The sequence below is a fragment of the Papio anubis genome, chromosome 7 (assembly GCF_008728515.1).
Source record: "Papio anubis isolate 15944 chromosome 7, Panubis1.0, whole genome shotgun sequence".
Lineage (NCBI taxonomy): Eukaryota > Metazoa > Chordata > Mammalia > Primates > Cercopithecidae > Papio > Papio anubis.
This window is the reverse complement of record NC_044982.1, coordinates 47,169,170-47,191,976: the sequence shown is the minus strand read 5'-3', so window position 1 is coordinate 47,191,976 and position 22,807 is coordinate 47,169,170. Positions and strand designations below refer to the sequence as shown.

Below are 22,807 nucleotides of genomic sequence, written 5' to 3'. Positions count from 1 at the left end.
GAGGCATTGGTGCAGATGTTACAAACATCTCTCTGATTCGGTGGCTCTAAAGGGTGACCAGCACTGACAAATATTTGTCCTAGCTTAGAAGCAACTTGAAGATTTTTTTTTCACTGTTCTTTTCTTTTTTAGACAAGAGGAGTGGCAACACTGTTCAGTACTGGTTACTACTAGATAGAATTATACAGCAGATAGTTATCCAGAATGACAAAGGACAGGACCCTGACTCCACACCTTTGGAAAACTTTAATATTAAGAATGTCGTACGAATGTAAGTCTTCTCTTATTCTGCTGCCTGTGAGATAATGGTGACAATGTAAGATATTTATTTTATCCAACTTCAGAGTAACAGCTGGGAGAGCCGAAATGTTCTAGGGGTCAAATATGAGTTACTATACACCTGCACTATATCTAAGTAACATCTGGTCTTAAATGGGTTTCAAGCATGCACTGAGGATTTTCTCTGCAGTAGACTTTTTTTGTACCTAGGGAGAATGCAGTTAGCAGTGGACCTTTTATATTTTTTGTAATAAATGCTCCTTGAACTCTTACACAGGTTGGTTAATGAAAACGAAGTTAAGCAGTGGAAAGAACAAGCGGAAAAAATGAGAAAAGGTAAATAATAAGGGCCTGATAAGAGAAGAGGCTGTGTTATTGGTTATTGGGTGACCTTGATTTCCAGATATTTTGAAAATTTACATTGATGTTTCTTGACTTGGTGCAAGCAGCCTTTCTTTTTCCATCTTTTAAGGGAATTTTGCACTGGGCTTCTTAAATTGAGCTATTTTAGTTGTCATACTGATTCTCAAATATCTTATCCTTTTATTATAATCATGTAAATATTTTGAAAAGCTTATAGCATTTGCTGTTCAGTATTCCTTAAATCAAATTTTCTTAACTACTAGTAATCCAAACCTTTCCCCTACTCCGTCGTGGCTCTTTAAATCATACTGGGTTTTAAGAAATGTAATAAGGGACTTGAGGGATTATCCAAAATTTTAAAAGAGAAGAACAGGTCACTTGGTTTCAGTAATCCAATTCTGTCCATGACCTTGATTTGGTACCAGTTATAAAAAGGGAAGTCATTCAGAAAATCAGTGACCATTGCTGAGATATGTGTTATGAAACATTAGCTGGCCAGCTATTAGTGTGTATTTGAGTATGTCTTTGATAGTATCTCTCAGTATCAAATGATAGGAGAGACGTTTGTGTCCATCAGTGTGCCAGCCATACAGAGAAATGTATGTAATTTTCCTTCCTGTTTTAAAATATTAGCAAATTGAAGTTGGCGCCTTTGTGGAAACAGTCATACTGCCAGCCACCATGCTCTCACCATACTGGTTAACTGACTTCCTTTTCCTTTTCCAAGTTATTCACTCACAGCCAATGAAATACAATAGTGTTCACCCCAATATTTAATGTGCTGAAAAGCAGGTCCAAGAGATGCCTAAGCATTTCCTTTTCTGTCATCACATTTCCATTGAGCAGAAAAGCAGGGCCATAACTGATATCAGAAAATACCAAATGTGAACTAACTGCTGTTATCTTTCGAGTTCCTCATATGTATTCAGATTGCTCTCAAATAAGTGATACTGCACATGCATTTTTAAAAATAAATTTAAGAAACCGCTGCAAAAATAATAGAAACATTGACTAAAAATCAGGGTAAAGGGATTAAACGAAAAAGAAAATAGTCAATGAGTGGATATTTTAGGAATACACTCTAGAGCATGGAGACTCAAGTGTGCAGGTTGAGGAGAGCACTTAGGATGTAAGCTTTCGAGTCATTCATTCATTCGTTCATTCGGTGAATACTTGTTGAATGCGTGTACGTGTCAGACACTGTGCTGAGCTCTGGGTCGGAGTCTCAACTCTCCCCCTTACTAACTGTGTAGATGGGCTAAGTCATTTCCTCTCTTCTCCCCCAGTCTCCACCTTTGCAACCTGAGGATTAATCCTGACTCGCAGCATGGTTGTGAAGATTAAATGGCAAAACAAATATAAGAACATTAGCATAGTATCTGGCACATACTAGTTGCACAATAAATGATAGCCACTGTTGCAGGATTTAGGTGGCTGAGATGGTGCAAAAGAAAATCACCAATGTCAGTGGGAGGAACAGGTTGTTTTCATGTTTTAAAGTGAAATCATGGGTAGAGTCTAAAAGAGGAAAGATTATAGTTAAACGTTAGTTTTTTTTTTTTCTAGAAGCTTCAGGTGACAAAATTGTATTAAAGAGGGCATATTTTGATAAAGTAGTCCAAGTGTAGAAGCGATAAGGAGACAGAAGTTCTGTGGACCTAAAAGGTAGAGAATATTTGGGGAGAATTCTCTTTAGGGCAGCACACCCAGGAAGTGCTCAATAAAAGCTTAGTGACTGAGTGGTAAATAGATACCATTTGTGGAGAGAGTCATTTAGGCTGGAGCTTCCCAAACCTGGCATACATCAGGATCATCTAAGCCCTATCATCTACATACAAAATAGACTTCTTGGAATAGTGTCTGGGGAGTCTTGAAATGTTGAAACTTCTCAGGTAATTCTGAAATACAGCCAGCTTCATCAAAAGCTAATGACCAGTGAGAGGAAGGCAAGTTTCTAGTCCTAAAATTGTGAAAGAAGAATGAAATGGAGATAAAAGAAGGAAAATGGGATCTAGAGAGGTCATTTTTAGATGTATTTCTAGAAAAGTTAGGGAAGCAGCAACAGAGTGGTAGAAGTGGATTGTTGGCAAAATCCAAGGATTCTAGTGGGTTGAACTCCTCTCTGTAAACTCTAATTTGGGGGAACTCAGGAGAGAGAAGGTCAGAGACAGAGAAAACAAGAATTTAAATGTGTTACCAAATTTCAGAAATAGAGACCAGCTCTATTAGTGTAGCTCTGCCCCAGTGGGTTATACCTCTAGTGGATTTATTGATATAAAAAGAATAGGAATTGGGGCCATGTATTTGAAATAAAAATCCGCAGCCTAAACTTTGTTAGTTCTCTTTTCCAAAATTCATCACGCCTTTCTGCAAGCTTATATTCATTGGCAATGTGAATATGCATTATGCTGAATTGGATGCCCTGTTTTATTATAGCAGGATTGAGGAAGTCAGTAAAACTATAGCTGAGAGTCAATGTTTTTCTCCCCCATGTTACCATGATTCTCGCGTTCTACTGACACCACTCCCCTTAAGATATTTAATACTGAGATAACATTTGCTTTCATATGTCTTAATAATTGTTTACTGAAAGCATAAAATACTTCAAGTAGCCTTCTGAGGGGAGATGGGAGAAGTGACTCCCTCTGGGGACAAACCCTGGGTCTGAAGGCAGCTCTTCCTCACAAGTAAGATCCTCCCTTCCAGCCTTTCTGCTGGTTGGACGTGAGCTGGCAAACCTAACTCATAAAAGCCAAACTACTCTTTGTCTCATTTCTAATTTGTGAAAAGAGGCCATTTGAATATTTATTTTTTTCCTTGTATTGCTAAAGAACCATATTAATGACAAGATTCTGAATCAACTACCAAACAGGTACCATTCTCCTCCACAAGTAGTCACTCAGACTTTTGTTTTGTATTTAGAACTGTTGAGTGTAGACTCTCTTCTTCAGTCTCTTTACAGAACGTAGTTAATAACATTGTTCATCCGAAGCCTACTCGAAGTACAAACATCGTTTAGCCTTGAGTTGCTCCCTTTGATGGAGAAGAGGAATAATATTTACCTAATAAAGATCCTCATAATCTCTGCCATCATCCTCAGTCAATTTTTTTTTTTAGAGAAAATGCTTCAGCTTTGAAGACTCTCCTGTTTTCTTGTCCAATTGTTTTCACGTGTAGAGCACAATGAGCTACAACAGAAACTGGAAAAGAAAGAACGAGAGTGTGATGCCAAGACTCAAGAGAAGGAAGAGATGATGCAGACCTTAAATAAAATGAAAGAGAAACTTGAAAAGGAGACTACTGAGCATAAGCAAGTCAAGCAGCAGGTGGCGGACCTCACAGCACAGCTCCATGAGCTCAGCAGGGTGAGGTCTTCCGCTCAGCTCACGGGCAGCTGCCAAGGCCTCACTGACCCTAGAGCCCCTCACCCTTAAGTAGACAGTTTCATACTGGGGGAATAAAATTTGAAATGACTCATGATTAATCACAATTAGGAGACTCACTCCCTCTGCTATCATGTAGGCAGTGGAGGCAGTTTGGGGGGTGCATTTTAAAATACTATACAAATCTAAGTGCAAAGGAAATTGTATTAGCTTCTTAAAGTGAAAACTGACTTCATGAAAACCAGACTGTCTGTGATGGTGCAAGAAGTGAGAGAGATATGAATGCATCCCAGACAAGTGCTTGAGTGTCAGATACAAAAGGTTGACGCAGTGGAGTCCATGAAGGCCCAAAAGAGTCCATTCGACTTTACCGATCCTTTAAACATTCTTAGAAGGGTGAATTTCTCTATAATATACATTTCAGGCAAAGTTACAGACTCTCAAATCATTCACTGAATTTACTTCTTCCATTGATCTTTTCTTTTCCTATTTTTATCTTTTCAGAGGGCCATCTGTGCTTCAGTCCCAGGTGGACCCTCGCCTGGAGCACCAGGAGGGCCCTTTCCTTCCTCTGTGCCTGGATCTCTCCTTCCTCCCCCGCCACCCCCACCTCTACTAAGTGGGATTCTTCCCCCTCCACCGCCTCCCCTCCCTCCAGGTGGCCCTCCTCCTCCCCCAGGGCCTCCTCCCTTAGGGGCAGTCATGCCACCTCCTGGTGCTCCAATGGGCCTGGCACTCAAGAAGAAAAGCATTCCTCAGCCCACAAATGCCCTGAAATCCTTCAACTGGTCTAAACTGCCTGAGGTAAGCCGTTTGTTCCAATTTTCCCTCTAATGGATAGCATTAGCAGCTCACTGTGTTGTCACTGAAAGGAAAAACAGCCCTGGCTGTTCAATGATTTCATTTTCTAGTGTGGACCCAGGGTTCTCACTAGCTCAGATATTTAAGTGATAAAGCTTCTGAAATAAATGACACATTGTTTGAAACCCACTCACTTTGAGTGTCTGGTAGACTGAAAAATTTGGGATAGAAGCACTTTTTAAATAACCATGCCTGTTCTTTTTATGTATAACTGTAAACTATAGCACTTATTACATTGATGTTTCTAGAACAAACTGGAAGGAACAGTATGGACCGAAATTGATGATACAAAAGTCTTCAAAATTCTAGATCTTGAAGACCTGGAAAGAACCTTCTCTGCCTATCAAAGACAGCAGGTAACAGCATATGCCCTCCAGACACCAAAAAGGTAGAAAAATCATGTCTTATGCATGATCCCTGGCCCATCAGCCATGGCCATGATGTGACAGGCATATGAATTCTAGGCTGTTGGATCTATCCTGTGCATGTCCATGTCTCTGTCCAAGTGCCTGTCAGTTGTATGTGAACAGTTGAAGGTATATAAGCTCCTTGTTAGGGAGTTTCATATCTGGTATATGTCTAAGACCTTGTCTCTATTGGTGTAAAGAGTTTTGTATGCTGTCACTTGTATTTAGTCAAAATGGTTCACCAGGAGAAAGTAGAAGAGTTAAATAACTTAAATTGTCACCCCACAATGTTTGTATCTAAAGCTATTTTGGTTCATCTGAATTTTTAAAAAATACATATCAAATGGTTACCATTTGAAGCAGAATGCTTTGTGAAATGGATGGAATTTTGAGAAGTACAAAGATTTTTAAATGACTATAATTTGGCCAGTAGATGGAACTTAGGAGTTTTTACTATATGTCATGAACAGAAGTGGGGTTGTAAAGGCTGAGCAAGTGGGGAGATGGCAGTGGTGCAAATAGGACCAGAGACACTACTGAAAAGTGAGCAAAGCTTTTGTAATAGTAGCAAAAACATGTGATTTGGTGCCTGCTGGTGCTCCACATTGACAGGCATCACTGTGTGAGCCCCGGTCACATCTGTGTAGTGCCTCTTGCTCTTCAAGAGGGCATCGTGATAGAGCCTCTTAAAGTTAGACCAGAAGAGAACGCAGCAGGGTGGCCAGGCCTGGAGAGTTTCAGAAGAAAAAAGAAAAGGTAGAGTAGGATCCCAAATCATCAAAGTCTTGAGAAGAGAAAACTTGAGTCCAGTAGTGTGAGAAGAAAGATTCTTAAGTATGACTGAAGAAGAGGAATGATGGGGAGAGCAGAGTTCATCCTAAACAGGAACACATGAATGCTGGGCCTCTTACGGGGCTTTCCTTGGGCTTTACTGAGAGGCCTTTAACTCCCAGATGAATCATGGGTGGAGCATCCTTAAACAAGCAGCAGACTTCCTAGTTGGTTTCCTTGGCTTAGTCCCCAAGAAAGAGTGTATCAGAAAAGAAGTACTGAGCACCAAAAGAGTAGATGGACTCAGGCTAGGGGGAGAAACAAAAACTAAGGGTTTTTTCTTTCATTTTGTTTTGTTTTTCAAAATGGCCTTTGATACATTTGAAATGGGCGGGGGCGGGGGGAGGAAGCCAATATTTAAGTGAATATTTTCCCTTAAGAAAGGGAAAGCTTTTCTGCAATGCATTTTATGCTAGTTTAATAAAATACAAAAATAGAGGCTGTTGCCTGCCATAGTGACATGAACCCTTAAAACAGGAGCCCTCAGCTGCCCACCCCTACTGTAAGTACAAAGGCAAACTTGGGCAATGTTATACACACCAAATAAGGGAAAATGAAAAAAACACAATGAAGATAAGGCATTGGCCAATAGAAAGCAAAACAATTTATCTTTCAAAGGACAAAAGTTGTCTTTAGAGTCCTCGTGTGGCAGGGACTGTGACCAGACTCATTCCTGATTGGCTGCAACATGCCGCCTCTTTCTCTGTCTGCTGTCCTGAGAAGGTGTCTCCTTGGCCTTGACATGGAATCTTGAGCCATTGTAGCAAATTTCCTGATAATTCAAATAATCTTCTAACCTAGCTACATGTCCCATTGCTTTCCCACTTCAGTTTTGATCGCTGATACTGTTCCGTGCTGGTTGCCTAATATGAAGATTTAAGAACGTTCAGAAGTAAATTAAAGGAAGGAAAAGCAACAGTTGTTCCAAATGATGCTATTCAAGTCTGAGCATGTGGGTTGCATTTATTATAAAGGCAGGTGGTTGAAAGACCTAAGTTTACAAGACTCATAATTAACTGGCTTTCAGCAGAAGGTGCAGAAGGATACTGCCAAAATGCTCTGGGACAAATATGTGGACAGTTCTCAAGAGCTCTGGGAGACAAGATTGCAGAAAGCCTAGCAATTGGGTAATTGTCTCCTAGCAACCAACACTGTTTAAGTAATCAGTAGGCATTCCAGTCAGGAGAGTCCAGAACATTTCAGTTATACTTAACACTAAGTAGACCAGTAAGTAGAATCAGTTGTGACCATATTTTCAATAGCACTTCCTGGAGAAAAATTTCAGTATACCTGATCAGCTTGAGTAATTCAAGTAGGTTTTCCCTTTTGGTGCAAGAATTTGAAATGGGAATTTTTAAACTATAAATATATTTTCTAAATAAGGATAATTTGAGCCATTTTATTGAATTTACTGAATTCTGATAGAAAATCCAAAGATGTGGACACTGTAGTTGGAATATATAGGACACAGTAAAGGAAATGGGGCACCTGTCATTGAATGTCCCCTTATCTCATGACCAATGGGAATACTCAAGACCTATGCATTTTCATCTCAGTCTTGGTAGTGCATTGTATAATTCACTTGAACTGCTCTCTTTTCTACTCCCAAATGAATACTGTAGATCTGTTTTTTTCCATGATGTCTCCTCTTTCCTCCCTCCAGAGTCATGATACCCTGTTCAAACTCTCTGGACTTCAGCCAGTTTTTGGCTAGATACAATTCCCAGAGAGGCAAAGGAACATTACAAAGGTAATGGCATGAATACCATTACCTGTATGCATGCAACAGGAACCCTGCACAGAGTAAGATTTTGGAAAAATCTCAGTAATATCGAATTAGTATAATTTAGATGAATACTGAGAAATGACACTTATGGGATATACACAGACACACATGTATATGCACACACATATACGTATACGCTTACACATATCTGCATAAAATATATCCAGTTGATTTGAGGAATCATTAAAATCAGAACTTATATTGTCTGCTTTGTATACAAAGTAATTCAAAGAATGAAAGTGTGTTAAATTTTTGCACAGGCCCACAGTATAACTTATAGTATAAAAGCAGAGATGAGAAAAAGCTATAAATAACTATAATATGGACTACAAGATGCTAATATTCAGCATCCACTACATTCCTGATGCCAAGTATGATATACACAGTTCCCAATCTCATCAACCTTAAGATTTAGTTCTCAAGGAGTTCTTATACTTATTTTCTTCCTTAATGCTCAACCCCAACTCTATGAGTAGATATTCATATTTTATAGATAATAAAAATATGGCTTGGTGTGTATTTAGTGACTCCAAAGGGACATAATTCTCAGTTTCACGTTGTTCTTCCCCATGGTTTTTATTCGTTATAAATGTCAGACTTTGTATAGGATTTTCTTTAACTCCAGCTTTAAGAACAAGACTATTCCTATTCAGAATTTTTTTTCAGTGCAAATATCAGAGGTGTGCAGAGCTGATGATGTAAACTTATGTGCCACATAAAATGGGATCTAATAGCAGGCAGTTATTTCTCCACTCACATTCCAAAAGTTCATTTGAAAATCAATGTCTTGAATCTCAGGTCCTCTCTTCCTCATTGAAACTGCATTATACATGATTTCCAGGTCAGCCACAAAAGACTGATTTAAATGGTAGCACATTGCATAGCAGTACTTTTCAGATACAATTAAACAATATTCATCTCCATTTTGTGAGAAATCTTCATCCCTAGATGCTATAAATTCATTTCTCTCTATCCATACAATTGAATAGAGGGGAAATGAGCTAAAGGCACTACATTTACCTAAAGGGAGTCATATCTCTGTAGCAACAAATTAACAGCTCACTATCTCTTCCTTCCCCCTGGTCTTTGCTTGAGGACAGCCCTTCCTTAAGGATCCTATTGTCATCACATTGTAAAACTTTTCAAAGCCTCTGCTCTGGGTTAGGAACAAAGAATAACTGTGGTCCCAGGCTCCAGAATCCAACCTCTCCTGCTTATATGTAATACACAAGACATTTTGGGGGCTCCAGTTAGAGCGTTCAATGATATCTTCTGATTTTTTATAAATTATCATTTTCCTTTTTTATTCCCTTTACAATTTTTATTCTATAGATATAATTTTCACATTGAAAAATTTTATGATTTAAGATATTTATTTCAATAGGCTTGATCCTTAGCCATGGCACATGAAAACAGAAGAGAGAATTATAAATAGTGGTGTTTTTTTTTTTTCTTTTCTTTTTTCTTGAGACCAAATGTAAGTTCTATAACTGGGCTTCATGGTAAGAGTTAATCAGATGCAGGGTTTTATATAAATATAGTGTATGAATTTTTCTGGATAGAGATTCCTAATTTTTACCAGATTTACAAAATTCTCAAAAAGATTTAAAACCATTCACATAAGAATTATGATTATCTGTAAAGTTTTGAGTCATTATCCCATTGTGGAATTCAATCTATAGCACTATCAGCACTGCTTTCTGAAAATGCAAGTCCCAACTTCCTATTTATACTCCAAGCCCTAAGCTTTATGCCAGAAATTGCCTGGAAAAACCAGACATCCTGTTAGGTGAAGCCAAATATAAGTGATTCTACCACATTTGACCCAAGCCAATTAGAAGTATCTTTTGTTATTTCCCTCTGATTTTTCAGTGAATAAGCTTTCAAAAAGAATGTTAACTTACTTGAAACAGGCCTGGAAGCATCATTATTTCTAACATGCCCCTTTCAATGAAACTCATAAGCTTTATGATTTTATTTCTAATGTGCCAAGTAGAGGACTTCTAAAGAAGTGGAATCTTTAGGGTAATAATTGAAGAAACTCTGGCTTGGTATTCTTCATCCTCACCTCTAGAAAGAAAATATATTACATAGTTAGTAACTATTATACTTATTGCTGATGGTGGTCACAAATGGGAGATCTTGACCAGCTATTTTTTCAGCTCAACTGAAAGCAGAGCGAAAGGGGAATAAGTAGACTTGATCATCAGCTTGAAAGATGAAATAATTGTATTATTGTAGCTTTCAAGTACTGAGCTCATACGTACGTGTCAGGTACCTATGTGTCAGGTACTCTACACAACGCATTACATGATTATCCTGTTTAATCTTCACACTAATCAGTTGTTAATTAACCACATTTTACAGACAGACAGACTGAGCCCCAAGCCACACACCCGGTAAATAACAGTTGCCTGATTCCACAGGCCTCTATACTAGAGGTCAGAAGTCTTATTTTCCTGACACTGGGAACTTATAAAATAGGATGAGTTGCCAGTGAACTTCAAAAAAGTTTCTTCTTTGAGGGTCAGACAGTAAGAGCAGAATCTAAGTTCAACTAGCAACTCTCTCTTTAAGAGAAAAAAAATAGGTTAAGATGACTTCATGGAGTTCACTTCACCATAGTCTTTTTTGCCCTTGAAAGGAAACTGCTTTTACAGGAAGAGTCCTAAGGAGCTTCAGAGTAGACAACTTGGCAGTTATAACAGAGACAAAAGAGAACTGGGATATCAGAGGAGTATCCATTGTTTTTCAAATACCATTCTAGAAAAGCAGTCCCCCCTTGTATGGCTAGAGCGAGGGGAGGACACATTCTGTTTCCCACTAGAGGAATTATGTGAAACAGCTCATCTGTGTAAAATTGGCCTTGGCAGTGCTGCTGAGACCAATGAGACCTTAAGGAATCTGCTGAGCAAATGCTGGTTGTGCAAGCTGTTGGCCCGAAAACTGGGGCGTGTTTTGCACACCAAAGCCTTATTCATTTCAGCATTGCAAAAATATGCGACGTATGCTGTAACTTTCTCACAGCATGTCAGTTACATCTTCCTCATCCCCTTTTTCACTCCAAGTCTTTTCTAAAAACTATTTCCAGAAGAGACTGTTGACCTTGTATGCTTGAACAGCCCTGGGCAGTTAGGACAGGGCCACCAATGGCTGCAGAACACATGTATCACTGATTTTCTCTTAATTGCATGTTCTTTTTCCTCATACCTACATGTAGCACCTACAGGCATTATTTGCACTTTATAGGGGTGCTGAGGGTTAATATTACTGACTTGAGTTGTTCAACCTGTCTTTTCTCAATCCATCCTTATAACATAAGATGACAGGAGATTATTTCCATCAAAAAAAGTTTATTTATTTTTTTATATATTTTTGGTTTTCCTATTAACAGTAGGAATAGTTTCCTCAAGTTGATGGGATTGATTGACATTCTCCTGCTTCAAGTAAAATCGTCATGTTGAATAAATGGAGCCAGTGGTCATTTCAAAGAGGATTTGTTCCTTTCCCAGCTTGGGTCTTTCTTAGGTGTTTTAAGCCCTGTCTTTTCTGCATTTGATTTTCCACTATTGAAAATTGGGTACAGCAAATGTCATCGTCTTTCTCTACCCTGAATGCTTAGTATTGTGCTCTTCATGGTATTCAGCCAAACTTTCTCATCTTCATCAACTTTCATTGATGATCCCAGGAGCATAAATCATCTCTTACCCTACATCACTTGTTTCCTTGACTGCTTTGACTTTCCCCCATTTGTTGCTGTGACTTCTGAACTGCATATATCTGATTTGCCTTTTCCATGCCTCTGCCATGGCTGTAGGATTTCTTTGTGAACAGTAACTCCAAGCAGGTAAGTGAGCTACTACCTAAAGCTTGCTTAATATAACTCCTTGGCTCACTGTAAGCTTGAAATCTCTTCGTTATCCAGGGTTTTGTTTTTGCTTTTGTTTTTTACATAGTGTAATCTCATGCCTAGGTAACTCCACTTTGGGTTTCAACTCTTAAATGAATATCTAGAGATTCGCCTGAAATTTTAGCATGAGACAGTTGACATTCAATCACATTGTGCCTTCTATGATAAATTCCATGGTACCTTTGTTTTCTGAACTGGTACACAGTTCTAGAGCTCTTTGGTTTCCTTATTTTTTTTAATGCTACTGTTATTGTTATAATAATTTATATAATTGTTTGGTTTTTTCCTCCTAATTCCTGAGTGGGAAATATTTGAAAAAGGCTTGATGGTGTATATAAGACTTGGACTATTGTCTTCTGATAGGAATCAAGTACTTTTTGTAGATTGCATAGGCTGCAGTTGAATTTCGATGCTTGATAGGCGTAGTGTCTGAGCAAGCCAGATTGCAGTCACGTCACTACAAATTCATTTTCTTTTTAAACTGCAAAAATTTAAACAGTAGTACAGACTCATGTTAAAAACAGCAGTCTGATCCAAGATTTTGTAGTTTGTAGAACTGATAATGTTTGCTGTTCTCCATAAATTCACGCTGCTTAGTAGGAAAGTACATAGAATTTTTAGAACTTAAACAGACTTTAGAGATACTACTTTAATTCAGCCTCCTCATCAAATGAGGAAACTCTGTAGGTAAGTTGAATGAAGAATTCAGCTAAGATTCTTTCTTTGTGTAAAATATAGATACAACTTTGTAAAAGAAAGAGCTACTTAATAATCAGTTTTCTTACATTTTTAAAACACTAACTTTTTAATTTATTCTCACTGCTAATGAAATCAAACTTGTTATTTATCAAGTTAGCCTTGAACTTTTTATTATTACCAATACCCCTGAAGCTCAGTTTACTCTAACAGTATATCATACTTATTTTTTGTCTGTTCCACCTGAAATTATAACTGGCCATCATAGCTTACAGATTTCTGTACAGCAACAGAATATGCAAGTAGTGTTTTATTGTTAGTTCAGGTAACTGAATTCATGCCTCAAACTGCCCCTTCCCATTGTCCATCAGGCTCCTGAGTAATGAAAGGTACCATCTGGCTTTGGGAGCTTCCTGTCGTACATGAAGATGTTTGGGAGGTTTTATCGTTTAGCTTTTTTGAGTGCTCAGGATGCAAATGGTTCTGGGGTGAATGGGCCTTGCAAGTGGCTGGACCGGCAATGGCAAGCCTCAGCTGAGCCTGATTCATAGTGACAGTTCTTCTGTCTGCAGTCCATAGGAATTTGGGGGACAAAGGGAGGGCACCACTCACTGATAATTTATGCACACTTAGCATCTTCAACTTAGAAGCACTTTGTTCTTCCAAATAATGCTTTTTCAAATGTGGGTGGTCAGCTTTTCTTATTATTTCCCTTTACCAACTAGACTGTAGCCTTTGTTTCAGTTCCACCATCTCTCCACACTCCCCACCTCACCACCTCAGCTTTGCCCATGTGTGTATGTGTAGAGTGTGTGTATGTGTGTGTGAACAAAAATGGAAAGTGTGTGTCTGAAGTCTGAATGTCCCTGTTGGACTTTGATGGATTTCTTTCGTGCTCTTTACAGAAAGAAGCAGATGCCATTGATGACACTCTGAGTTCCAAACTTAAAGTCAAAGAGCTTTCGGTGATTGATGGTCGGAGAGCTCAGAATTGCAACATCCTTCTATCGAGGTATTGTTGATGTTGAATAAACATTTCTAGTAGGACCAACATTTCCATTCTGTGGCTCAAAACCACATGTTAGTGATTTTGTTTTAATTGTACTCTGCTGAGGTACAGTTCTTTGGATCCCCTTCTGTTAAAATGAGAACAGCTCTTGGTGCTTACTTTTCCTAGTGGAACATATCAGAGCTGGATGCCTTCTTTCTCAAAGTTTAATTTCCACAGACCTCTAAATTTAAAGGCAGAACATCCTAAGTCAATCTTTTCTTCCCAGAAAGCCTGTAAAATGGACTTGACTTTTATTTACACTTCTTGGCCTTAGAGATATTTTGGTCATTTAGTAGCATTGTCACAGAATCAGGACCAACAGATGAAGGCTCTTTGTTTTATTTTGCTTTCTAATGTCACCGTTTTACATTTCAAGGTTATATGATTTCATGCTCTTTTTGAGCATTTTTATAGCTAAAAGGATATGTAAATCTCAAACCTCCATGAAATGCTAATTTATCCAGTTCAGCCCTGTTCAGAAATCTTTCTCATAATTAGTGAACCATCACAGCCTTGGAACTTGAAAAGAAGAAAGGAAATTTGGGAGCCTGGAATCTGATTGCAGCTTCGGGCAATGTTGTCAGGTTGTTCTGGGCATTTCAAATAGCTTTTCTGTATCTAGTTTCTTCTTTTCTCTAAAAGGAACTTTCACATTAGGCAAAGACACCGAATGCTTATGGAGTGAGTGAAGACGTAAAAATCCTGAATGTTGAGGCTTTAAAGATGAGTTACATTCTGGAAGGAATGTTGTGTATGCACTGAGGCTGGCATAAGGCGACTTCTTTTTCAGGGAGAATGAAGAGAGGAAACGTAGTAGTCCTTATTATTTAGATGTTCTTAGAATGAATTTCTTTTAACACAAAGAGCTGCTGCTTGGTTTTCATGGAAGTTGATTCTTAGCCAGATATGTATTACTTCAGGGAGCAAATGTTTCTTTCAGTGAAGAGAAATTTAACCTTAGTGAGAGCTTTGAATTTTAATGCAACTAGTAACGTAACCTGAACCATCCTGTTAGGATTTTATTTCTGCCTCTGGCTGAAAGCTGTGTAAATGGCCATACCCTGTATTTATTCTGACTTTTATTCCATGAACTATGCCCAGGTTAGATAAAATATCTATCTGCCTCAGGAAGACACCACTGAAAACCACTTGAAGGTCTGCTTATTTTTCTTCTACAGTAGTCCCCGCCTTATCCACAGTTTCACTTTCTGCAGTTTCAGTTACTCACGGTCCAGTACAATAAGATATTTGGAGATAAACTGCATTCACATAACTTTTTATTACAATATATTGTTGTAGTTGTTCTATTTTATTTTTAGTTATTGTTGATCTCTCACTGTGCCTGATTTATAAATTAAACTTTACCATAGGTATGTAAGTATAGGAAAAAAACATAGTCTACGTAAAGATCAATACTATCTACAGTTTCAGGCATCCACTGGGAGGTCGTGGGACATATTCTTCTCCAATAAGGGAAGACTGCTGTATAGTGTAAACAATTTGTTTTGTTACCTTTTTATAAATAGTATTCCTAGTAGCAAAATTAAATTAACTGGGAAAGTTGTGGAGTTGTCTTACATCCTAGAATTTCTCTCTGTATTTTATGCTTGTGCCATCCGGATGAATGCTTTAAAACGCTTGGCAAAGGGAGCTGTCACAGAATTTTTCTTTTCTTCTCTTCTCTTCCTTTCTCTTCTCTTCTCTTCTCTTCTCCTCTCCTCTCCTCCCCTCCCCCCTCTTTTTCTTTTCTTTTCTTTTCTTTTCGAGACAGAGTCTCGCTCTGTCACCCAGGCTGGAGTGCAGTGGCACGGTCTCAGCTCACTGCAAGCTCTGCCTCCCGGGTTCACGCCATTCTCCTGCCTCAGCCTCCCGAGTAACTGGGACTATAGGCGCCCACCACCACGCCCGGCTAATTTTTTGTATTTTTTTTTAGTAGAAACCGGGTTTCACCATGTTAGCCAGGATGGTCTCGATCTCCTGACCTCATGATCCGTCTGCCTGGGCCTCCCAAAGTGCTGGGATTACAGGCGTGAGCCACTGCGCCTGGCCCAGAATTTCTGTAGTGTTGAAATGCCTTTAGAGTAAAAACAGTGACCTTGTTCCTTATTGACAGATTATTCAGTAGTACTAAGTACCAACCAGGGTAATTACACGAGCTATAGATAAGGTTACATCTCTTTCTGGCAGATTTTCCATTCTGTTATTGAGGGAATTCGTTCATATTTGTGGTATATAAATTCCCTTGTTGCCTTAGGCGCTGACACTTTTGAGATGACTTAGAACTTGAATGTATTTAAACTCTTTTAAGACAGTTTTAAGAACTGACCTCATATCTGTCAGATTATCAATTAAAATCCAATTTGGTGTATAAGTGTTATTACAGCGAGCACAATTAAAAAGTGTGTGTGACAAAGTAATTTTGAGTCCGATTTGACCTGTTGGCCATCGGGCTGTATTGATCAGGATCTGAAGCCTCTCTCCCGTGGATGGTTCAGAGCCCCATCCTTTTGTGTTCAGTGGTCAGTTGTTTTACTCTCTCATCAGGAAAGCACGGAACGACAAGTTAAATGTTGTGGCAAAAGTGAAAAAATTAAGCAGATTTTATTATAATTTGTATTTTATTTAGTTTTTTAACCAATTAGCAGTTTACTTTTCATTCTTCCCTTTTTGTTGGCAATTTATTACTATGCAGAAAAGGAGCTGGGGACATAAAAGGAGAAAGAAATATGAAAACGTGTTTAATACTTATTCTCTTAGTCACCACTTTGGAGCATTTTTTTTGCCCAGCACTGTGCTGAGTGCCACAGGACATACCAAAAGTTAAGATAACGTTGCTGCCTTTGAAAGCACATGGCTAATTGGAGAAGAAAATGACACCTGTGAGATTTGTGTGCAGTTCAGGGCTTACACTGGTCTGACTGAAGGACACGGAGCTCAGCCATGTAGGAGGGGCACTAGCAGGGCTTATTGTAGAAAGTGGACCTCAAAGGCAAGGACCGTTATATAACGAGAGGTGGGGCCAGGAAGGCAGTGTCAAGGAGGCGTGGAGCAGCAAGGATGTGGGAGGGACATAAGCACAGCTAGTAAAGAGAGCCCTGCAATCCTGGCAGAGAATTATCAATTGGGTTGAATGAAACCAGGCAGGAGAGCCCGAGATTCAGGCATTGTGCATTTCTAATAGCATAAGTCAGCCCAGGATCACATCATAACCTCCTCATCTATAAAATGAAGGTCATGAAGGTAGCAGCCCTGCAGCAGCTTGTGAGAATTCCTCCAGCATGTGTGCAGCGCTGGCAAGGGTGCCTGCGTAGGAGCTGCCCAGTGTCCTGTTTATGTATCCATGGGATCAGAACTGGTGCCGTTTGTTCAGGAGGAGGACACTGTGTGTTTAATAAGGTTTTTTAGTTTGGTCTTTCGGTTTCGCAGGACAGGTTAGAAGAGGTTAATAGCTGGACCAGGGCAGCCATCAGATAAGGGTCTCTGTTATCCAGGTGAGACCTGATGACTGACAGACAACCTCGAGGGAGATGAAGAAGCCCTTGAAGGCTGATTTTGTGCTTAGGGACAATGAATAGGAATGTTTCAAAGATTATGTCAGCATTTCCCACCTTGCCACACTTACTATCTTTCTTGATTATTTCATTCCCAAAAGCTGGTGAACTTCCCTATTTCTTATCTTGCTGTCTAGGGATTTATTTCCTGGCAATGCCATCATTACACCAAAGTTCACCACAGTGAAAGCCTGTGGCATATTCCATGGGCTATATTTTAGTGAGCGCTTGTGTTCACAGTATTTAAGATTATACCTTAAAGGTCTTCCTCATATTTTACAAATGCCAGTGGACCTTTTGGTCAGGGGCACCTGCCACAGCTTTGTCTGGAGCCAAGCAGGCAGTTGGAAAGAGGCCAAGGCAGGGAGGAGGTGCCGGCACTCCCCATGCCTGAGTGAGTAGGATATTTGCAGCATGAGTGACCAAATCATTCGAAGCTCTCAGAAAGAGATGGCCTAAAAGGTGTGCATTTGAATGGGGAGCTACAGGCACGAGGGACCGTACTTTCATGGGAAGAGAGTAGAATGGGCACATCTTAGAGAATTTGTTCCTCAGGTCCTCAGGGAATAAGCAACTTTTCTACTGTCTATGTGTGTATGGGTGACATGTAGCAATTTAAAATTTACTCTGTTTTATTCAGTAAAACAGACCTCTCTCCGCCAAAGGCTGGGGGGTGGCAGGGGGTGGGAGACAGCAACTTGGAAGCAGGTTTATATTGCAAAATGAACCCACCTAAAACACAATTTTATGAAGTGTTCTGCCGTTCTTTTTTTCCAGATGCTCACTTAGCACGGCAGCCTGGGTGTAGTAAACCACAAAAAGCTACTCTAAAGTAGGGGGATTTGGCCTAAATCCACTGAAGCAGAGCTAAGGCTGATCTAGCCATCCATCCTTAACTTATTTTAATTACGCCTGGATGTTCCAATTCTCTTGGCAAATTTTTGAAATACTTGAGTAGAGCAACCTAGAGTTGAATACTGTTTTAAGATGGCTGGTTTGTTTCCTGCCTTGTAAAGAAAGTTAGAGTACATGTCTCAAAAGTTGCCACCCTTCAGCACTTCAGAACACTGCCAAGCTTTAAAAGCAATTAATTACAGAGATTAGAGACTGATTCTGTGGATGACAGATGATACTAAGAACTCTGCAACCTATAGAACCATCCCTGAGGGCGGGGTACTTTTCTTCCCTTTCCCTTAAGGTAGGGTTTCTTTGATCCAACAGGCCGAATGCGTGGGGTTACGTTGACAGGTAGATTTTCTTAAGTACTAGCCATTAAAGTTTCCAGTCTCTTTGTGGGCCACATTAAGAGAAACTAAAATTGTTTTGAATTAGAGCTAGTGTTTAGTCCAGACAGCCTCTGGGGGTTGAGGAGCATAAATATATACAATTTCAAAAGCAAGAAGTTCTGTGCTCCATATGGGGAGCTAATGAAATGCAAATCTGATACTTCAAGTATTGTTCTCACTCTGATTTTCAACTCCTTTTCTTTTAAATGCAAAACAGAAGGACTCAGCAGAACTACACCATAAAATGGTTTCTTCAACTCCGTGTGAAAAGGACACAGAACTAATTTACTTTTTTTCCTGTAAGCAGAGCTCTCCTCCTGATTATAGATGTTTTCACAGCCAGTTGGTTTTCATTAGTGGCAGTTTCAGCCCTCCCTATTGTTACTATTCCTTGGCCTTGCATGGCCGCACAATGGTGTTTGGACTTAAATTGACTCAAGGGCTTCTAGTGTCCTGGAGTCTAGGGCTACCCAGTTGAGGCCCTGATGCTGCGAGTCGGTTTTTCCCTGTTGTGTACTTTACCCATGCCAATTTAGCTAAATTGTTCCATTTAAGCAGGGGGAATTTCCTAACACGATATTCTGGGGAACATGTTCATGAGAAAATGGTTGTCCCAACAATGACAAAAACCATCTGAAGAAGTCTGCCAGGGCAAGGGCTCCTGTAACGGCGTAGGGATTATAACGACACCACAGCTCAGATGAGGTGATAGAATGGGCCTTATTTGTCACCTTAAACAATTTTGCATTTTGCCTAGATGCTTTATTTGGGTTTGAGAACATGAAATAGAAGAGAATGGTATTAGTACAGTAGGATTCCCAAATTTTTTCCTTCTCTTCCCTACTTAATGGCACATGAAATAACATTCAGTTTAAATAGCAAGGTGGATGGTTTTAACATAATCAGGTCCCAAATCTAGAGAAAAAGACAAGCCAGAGGCATCCTTGGTGGGGTGCCTCATCCAGCTTCACCTGGGGCTTCTCTTCTCCTTCGCTGCCTTTGAGTGCATGCTTTCACTTATTCAGCCCTCATCTTGATCTGCATGTGTCTTGAGGATTTCAGCTTATCATCTGGTTCTCCCAATGACTATAATCACTGTTAAAATAAGGACCTCATCTTCTATTTCCTTCTTAACACTCTCAGGCCTCATGGGTGTCATACACAGAGAGGAAACACTGGTGAAATAATGGGTATGACAGTGCTTTGGAAAGTGATCATAATTACCATTATACTAAGCACTGTTTAATGGATTCTTAGCTGCATATGAATATTAAGGATACAAAGGTACTGCTGCTTTGTTTTTCTAGTGTAAAAAATTCTGCCTTGTAGAACGTGCATATAGTTTATTGCATTCTTTCTATGGCCAGGAACTTTGCTAAGCACTTTATGTGCATTCATTTGCTTAATCCTCATGTGCACACATACAAACAGAAACCCTTTCTGGGGGGAGGCAGGGGGGATGCAGTTATGTAGTTATTACTATCCTTGTTTTACAGATGAGGAAACTGAGGCTTAATAAAAATTTTTTGCTCTAGTCACACTGACCAGGAAGTATCGGAGACAGGACTGGGACCCATCGTGTCTCACACCAAAGCCCCTACCTTCAAAAGTTGCATGTGACATGTGTACATCTTGCTCTATATTTGTGTGTTTACGTCTTTATCTCCAGTCCTAAATATGATGATGCTTTTTTAAGAGCATAGACTCAAAGAACAAATCAAGTCATGTTAATATGCCACATTAGTTATAGGTTGTAAGGAAGTAAGATTTTAAAAATAAGCCTAGACCATGCATGGTCGCTCACGCCTGTAATCCCAGTGCTTTGGGAGGCCAACGTAGGAGGATTGTTTGAGGCCAGGAATTCAAGACCAACCTGGGCAACGTAGTGAGACCCCATTTCTATCAAAAAAAAAAAAGGAAAAGTCTGGGTCTAATGCTTACAAATTAAACAAAGGAGTGATTCTCTTGTTGCAGCTAATAATGTGATCAAGATTTTTTGCCCTGGGTAAGACTATTGTTATATCTAATAAAAATACATTTTAACATTATGTTTTATATTTTACAGTCAATACTTTGTTGTTCTGACAATCAAGACACAGATTCCTGATTAAATTAGTAAATCATTTAAGCTGACGGTAGACAGAAAATGAGGAAACAGATTTGTATTTTTGCTTAAATCCTTCCCTATGAAACATTAACTAGATAAGGGATATTTGTATAAAGAGTTTGAGATTAGCAGTCAAGAGTTGTGAGTTTGTGGTTACTGTTGTTTTTTATGTTTGACCTTCGACAAATCACTTGGCCATTCTGGGCCCCAGTTTCTCCGTCTATTAAAAAAATGCCTTAACTATGAAGTACTTATATATTTTATTTTGCATATTATCTGTTGCTCAACTTTTTAACAATAACATGTAGTTTCTAACCTTCTCAAAACCCATTTTTTTACCTGATAGCAAACTTGAAACACTCCTGACTTATAAACAGGTCAGAAACTTAGTTCTGTCCTCCCACTTGCAATTCATGGATCCTAAATGTAAAAGAAAACAATTGTGTATGGGTATTTTCCCTAGTTCTAATCTTCCAATCCTTTGCTTAAGGAAACTAAATCATAGAACATAGCAGCTTTGTCCTCTGTGTCAGCAGAGCATTACAAAGCCCTGAAAGAATGTTAAAGCAGTTTTAAAATCCTATTTTTAGGTGCAATATTGTCAGGAAATAAGCTTTCACTGAGAGATTTTGAGAAAAAAGTACTTGAAAATCAGCAGCTGGCGTAGCAAAATGAATTATGTTAAATTTTAATACTCAAACCAATATGGTTAATAACAATATTCTTTCTCCAGGTTGAAATTATCCAATGATGAAATCAAACGGGCAATTCTAACGATGGACGAACAGGAAGATCTGCCCAAGGACATGTTGGAACAGGTGAGCTACCAGATGTATCTCAGAGCAGAAGTGAAAAGCGACCATCAACAGGGAGAGGGATGTTGAGAACATCCGGTTGTTGCTAGTGGATCATTTCCTCATCTATGAATGAGGTGGCTGAACCAACTTCCCATGTGACTGTGTTAGGAAACTTAATGACCTTATTCTCTCATTGCCTCCCAAACTGATGGGTGAGAAGGAAGATCAAGTTTGTCAAATGCCTGGGACCCACAGCATCCCTCAAGCTGCAGTTACGTCATTATACCTCAGTAAATCATATAAATCTAGCTCTAGAAGAAAATCTGTGTTTCACAGGAATACTGCGAATCTCACTAGCACTGTGAGATTGCAAACCATACTACAAAAGCTGATTCATTACTAAATTCTAAATCTAATTTGTGTCTTGGTCACCAGACCCACCACCATGAAAATGAACTTTAAACCCCTCACACTGTCATCTGTATCTAAACACACATGTGTGTCACAAGGCAGTTGTAAATGTCTTGGGGCTAAGTTTTCACCTCTGTACATTGTACAGCACCCTCTTGTGTCATAAATAGCAGTAAATTTAAATGCCAGGGGTAGCAAGAATGGGATTTACACCCAGTCAGTATACATCTTTGCCCATAGTATCTTGATATAATTTTTGTTATCCATGACCAAGCAGCCAGTATTTTTATAGCATTTCTTTGTAGCCACTCCAACTGGGTCATGGGCTGTTTGGCTTCTTTGTCTACTTGTTCCCAAATAACAATGTTGTTGATCTCGCACATATTCTAGGGATTTTCACCTGTCTCTGCCCCCTGCCCCCTGGTCTGGGCCTTAACTTTTCTGTGCTCTGTGATGATAGTCTCAGAATTCTGTAAGACTGTTCCATCCTTCTGTCTCATTGTTTTGGGGATGAGCTCACATTTTGAATGGTTTTGGTCAAGAAGTCCACATTTGTTAGAGCCAGGTCTACCTAAGGTCAACTGTGGGCACAAGCAACTAGGATTCTAGACCGAACTCCAGTTGCATCTGTAGGCGTGCTTTGCTCCAAGAGCAGAGAATAAGGGTATTTTGTGTTGTTAACAGTAATCCTGAGTGGCGAAGTTGCTCTGGGTAGAGCACCTGTCTATCTGCACGTGTGTTTTCCATGGTTCTCACTGATGTCTCGAAGGTCTCAGACACCATGCAGGGAGGAATGATGTTTGCAGAGTCACTCCCTAATGGACCTGCCCACTCCTTGCAACCTCTGCAGCTGGAATAGTCCTGGGGGAAAACCCTCACATTTGCTGTGGAAAAACTCTTCATACTGTCCTTCAAAGGTTTTATTTAATTATCAAAATAGTTAATGATTATGTTCTCAAGTCTCTTGGGGTGCTCTGTGTATGAATGGTTTAAAAGTGTCCCCTGAACCCAAAATTTATTTTGAGAGCATTTTCTAGCTCCTCCATACACCCTTCCCTCCCTCGCTGTTGACCAGTCACACAGAGTCT

The 22,807-nt window shown here is 39.4% G+C and overlaps 1 protein-coding gene across 3 annotated transcripts in view; it reads left to right on the top strand.

Moving 5' to 3' along the window:
• The window catches only part of DAAM1 (dishevelled associated activator of morphogenesis 1), a 180,839-nt gene that overhangs the window by 136,150 nt on the left and 21,882 nt on the right, over nt 1-22,807 (top strand). For 2 of the 3 annotated variants that reach the window (XM_003901875.3, XM_009211623.3), the window contains exons 11-18: nt 133-271; nt 557-615; nt 3,820-4,007; nt 4,530-4,829; nt 5,135-5,242; nt 11,728-11,757; nt 13,422-13,528; nt 21,245-21,329. In XM_003901875.3, coding sequence (XP_003901924.1) covers nt 133-271; nt 557-615; nt 3,820-4,007; nt 4,530-4,829; nt 5,135-5,242; nt 11,728-11,757; nt 13,422-13,528; nt 21,245-21,329 — 1,016 coding nt within the window. The remainder of the gene's footprint in view (nt 1-132; nt 272-556; nt 616-3,819; nt 4,008-4,529; nt 4,830-5,134; nt 5,243-11,727; nt 11,758-13,421; nt 13,529-21,244; nt 21,330-22,807) is intronic. The other variant, XM_003901874.3, reaches the window with a different exon arrangement.